General features: G+C 57.0%; 1 protein-coding gene across 2 annotated transcripts in view; it reads right to left on the bottom strand.

The window, feature by feature from the left end:
* The window catches only part of APBA3 (amyloid beta precursor protein binding family A member 3), an 11,087-nt gene extending 8,346 nt beyond the window's left edge, over positions 1-2,741 (bottom strand). The window contains exons 1-3 of one of the 2 annotated variants that reach the window (XM_017507402.2): positions 2,580-2,741; positions 732-1,344; positions 604-643 (exon numbers count right to left, since the gene is read on the bottom strand). In XM_017507402.2, coding sequence (XP_017362891.1) covers positions 604-643; positions 732-1,307 — 616 coding nt within the window. In that variant the 5' untranslated portion in view covers positions 1,308-1,344; positions 2,580-2,741. Of the gene's footprint in view, positions 1-603; positions 644-731; positions 1,345-2,564 lie in introns of both variants that reach the window. The other variant, XM_037730994.1, reaches the window with a different exon arrangement.
* Between the last annotated feature and the right edge of the window lie 665 nt (positions 2,742-3,406).

Below are 3,406 nucleotides of genomic sequence, written 5' to 3'. Positions count from 1 at the left end.
AAAAAAGCCAAGGCCATCCAGCGTGGTGGTTCATACCTGTAATCCCAGCATTTTGGGAGGTCCAGGCAGGCAGATTGCTCAAGCTCAGGAGTTCAAAATCAGCTTGGACAACATGGTAAAACCCCGTCTCTACCCAAATATACAAAATAAAATTAGCTGGGCGTGGTGGCACGCACCTGTAGTCTCGGCTATTCAGGAAACTGAGGTGGGAGGATGGCTTGAACCTGGAGATGGAGACTGCAGTGAGCTGAGATCCAACCACTGCATTCCAGCCTGGATAACAGAAATCATCAAAAAAAAAAAGCAAAAACCATCTTTAGCTGGAAACCTCCGAGAGCAGGCACCGAGCTGGGTCTGGCCCTCGAGTACAGTCTGCCGTGCCCGGCTCTGGAACTGAGTGTGACCAGTGACCAAAGCTGCCCACAGTCCCCTCCTCACTTTACCCCGTTGTCACGGCTGGCTCTCCTCCCCCTGGCTAGCCGGCATCTGCTCGAAACCCCTCTAGAGCCTTTTGAGAACCTCATCCTTACTGGCAAACTTTTGATGGATTCTGGCTGCCTGGGAACCCTAGGCGCCTGAGGCCAGGGTGGGCAGGACACTCACCCTCCTGGGGGGCAGGGTAGGAAGCCAGGGTCTCGGGGCTCTGGAAGAAGATAGAGGAGGGGCAGGACTGAGTCACCCTGCTTGGCTCCAAGCAGTCCAGGACACTTGGAGGGTGGGGTGGGCACTACCTGGGCACCAGCAGGTGGCTCTTCAGGTGCGACTAGAGGCACCGTCTCCAGCCAGGATTCCGGGGAACTGCTTGAGCTCCTGCTGCCCCCCTGCTCGGCAGAGGCCCCCTCCGCCCATTCTGGGGGATCAGGATCCTCCTCTGGGTCCTCAGGGGGCTGCAACAGTCGGGGGACAGGCTGTAGAGGCTCTTCAGGACCAGGCAGGGAAGGCGGGCATTCCTCAAAGTGCAAGAGGCCCAGCAGGTCATCCCGGCCCGCCTCTGCAGACAGGAGCCCGTGGGCATCAGCGATCTCCTGGGAGGCCAGACCGTGGCCTGTGGCAATGTGTAGGGGGCAGGGGGCTCCGTCTGGGGACGGGCCCACCAGATCGCCTGGCAGAGCTTCCAACTGCTGCACCAGCTCCTGAATGCTTGACTCATCAAGTTCCATCTGACTCAGGCTGCCGGGGCCTCCTGGCACCGGATCCCACCGGCTGTCAGGGCTGAGGTCCTCAGAGGGCACAAGAATGTCCCTGGCCTCCTCCAAGTCCATGGCTGGAGGCCCCGAAGGGGATTGGGAGATCGTGGGGAAGTCCATGCCTGGACTCCAGGCTTAGGCTGGCATCTTCAGGCAGCTGAAAGAGAGAGGGTCAGCACTGAAGTTTTGCCCAAGTACAGTGGCTCCTGCCTGTAATCCCAGCATTTTGGGAGGCCAAGGAAGGCAGACTGAACTCACGAGTTCGGGATCAGCCTGGGCAACATAGCAAGACCCTATCTCTACACAAATTACAAAAATTAGCTAGGCGTGGTGGTGCATGCCTGAAGTCCCAGCTACTTGGGAGGCTGAGGTGGGAGGATCACCTGAGCCAGAGCAGGGGGAGGCTGCAGTAAGCCTTGATTGTGTGACTGCACTCCAGCCTGGGCAACAGACTGAAACTCTGTCTCAAAAAAAAAAAAAAACCCAAAGGCTGGGCACGGTAGCTTATGCCTGTCATCCCGGCACTTTGGGAGGCTTAGGTGGGTGGATCACGAGGTCTGGAGTTCGAAACCAGGCTGGCCCACATGGTGAAACCCTGTCTCTACTAAAAATACAAAAAATTAGCCAGGTGTGTTAGGGCACACCTGTAGTCCCAGTGACTTGGAGGCTGAGACAGGAGGATCACTTAAACCCAGGAGGCAGAGGTTGTAGTGAGCCGAGATTGAACCACTGCACTCCAGCCTGGGCAACAGAACAAGACTCCGTGTCAAAAAAAAAAAAAAAAAAAAAATATTTCCCCAAAACAAAAAACTTGAGGTTTCCTGGGTGCCTATCCGTTGCTAGGCCCTAGCTGGGTACTGTTCATACAGGACACATAATCTAATCCTCACCAGCCCTTGCAAGGAAGTTCGGATTCCCATTTTACAGACAAGAAGCTGAGGTACAGAATGGGGAGGTGTGAGGCAGGGGCTTCCCGAGCCCCTGTCGCTCTCACCCGAGACCTCTCCCGACTAATGGAGTCTGTTCACTCCCGCCCTGATTCTTGCAAGTCCTCCTCCCTCCAGACGCGGAACCCAGGCTGGAGACGCAGACCTCACACCCTGACTCTACAGACTCGTCAGAGGCAGGTCCCCAAGACCCCAGACCCAAGACCCCAGTCCCATGACCTCAACCCCCAATACCCCCATCCAGAGCTTTAGACCCAGGACCCTGGAATTAACACCAGAGACCCAAGATGCCATAAAGCGGACCCCAGTCTCCAAACTTCCAACGCTACCCCAGACTCAGACCCCTACTTCAGGACCCAGCCCCAATCCCATATTCCAGTCTGCCCTCAGACCCCCGACCTCTGACGCCGACTCAGACCCCGCTCTGCACCTCGAGGACACTCACTTCCCAAACCGGGGCCGCCTCACCCCGTGCGGCCTCCAGGACCCCGCGCCCCCAGGACTGCCCCGGCATAGCCCGGGCCGCGCCCCCAGAAGCCGCAGCTCTAGGATTCCGGTCCCGGCGCCGGCTCCTCTATGCGCGAGGCGCCCTGGCCCACTGAGCATGCGCGACCTCGCGAGGCATGCTGGGAAATGTAGTTCTCCCAGTCAGCCTCGCCACGCGGGGGCGCTGGGACTACGGCAGGTGTCAGAGCCCAGGGTTCGAATCCCAGGCTTCCCTGCCCGCGGACAGCCCGGCCTGGCCCCAGGACCCGTTTCTTCTGCAAAATAGCGTTAATAATCACTGCCTGGCTACTGGGGCTGTGTTCATTATTCCAAAGGAGGGCGGATGGAGAGAAGTGGGGTTGGGAAATATTAAAGAAGTGTGAGCGGTGGTTTCCATGGGACCTTGAGGCACCGGAAGTGGCGTGGGGACTCTGTTGAAGACGGACTTCCGGTTTGGCTCACAGCTGGGCGACAGATTGATGCACCCTGGACTTGGGTTCGGCTTGAGACCTTTGCCTCCTGGAGCCTCGGTTTCCTCACTATTATTAGCTGGGGATAAAATAGTACCTACCTCCTAATTGTGAGGATTAAATTAGATCAAGCGGGTTAAGGATTTAGCAGTAGGACTGGAAAAGAATATACATATGCAATATATAATAACGTTAAAAATATGTTGGCCGGGCGCGGTGGCTCAAGCCTGTAATCCCAGCACTTTGGGAGGCCGAGGCGGGTGGATCACGAGGTCAAGAGATCAAGACCATCCTGGTCAACATGGTGAAACCCCGT

Source organism: Cebus imitator, unplaced genomic scaffold, assembly GCF_001604975.1.
Source record: "Cebus imitator isolate Cc_AM_T3 unplaced genomic scaffold, Cebus_imitator-1.0 Scaffold375, whole genome shotgun sequence".
NCBI lineage: Eukaryota > Metazoa > Chordata > Mammalia > Primates > Cebidae > Cebus > Cebus imitator.
The sequence above is the reverse complement of the archived record's forward strand: the minus strand, read 5'-3'. Positions and strand labels throughout refer to the sequence as shown.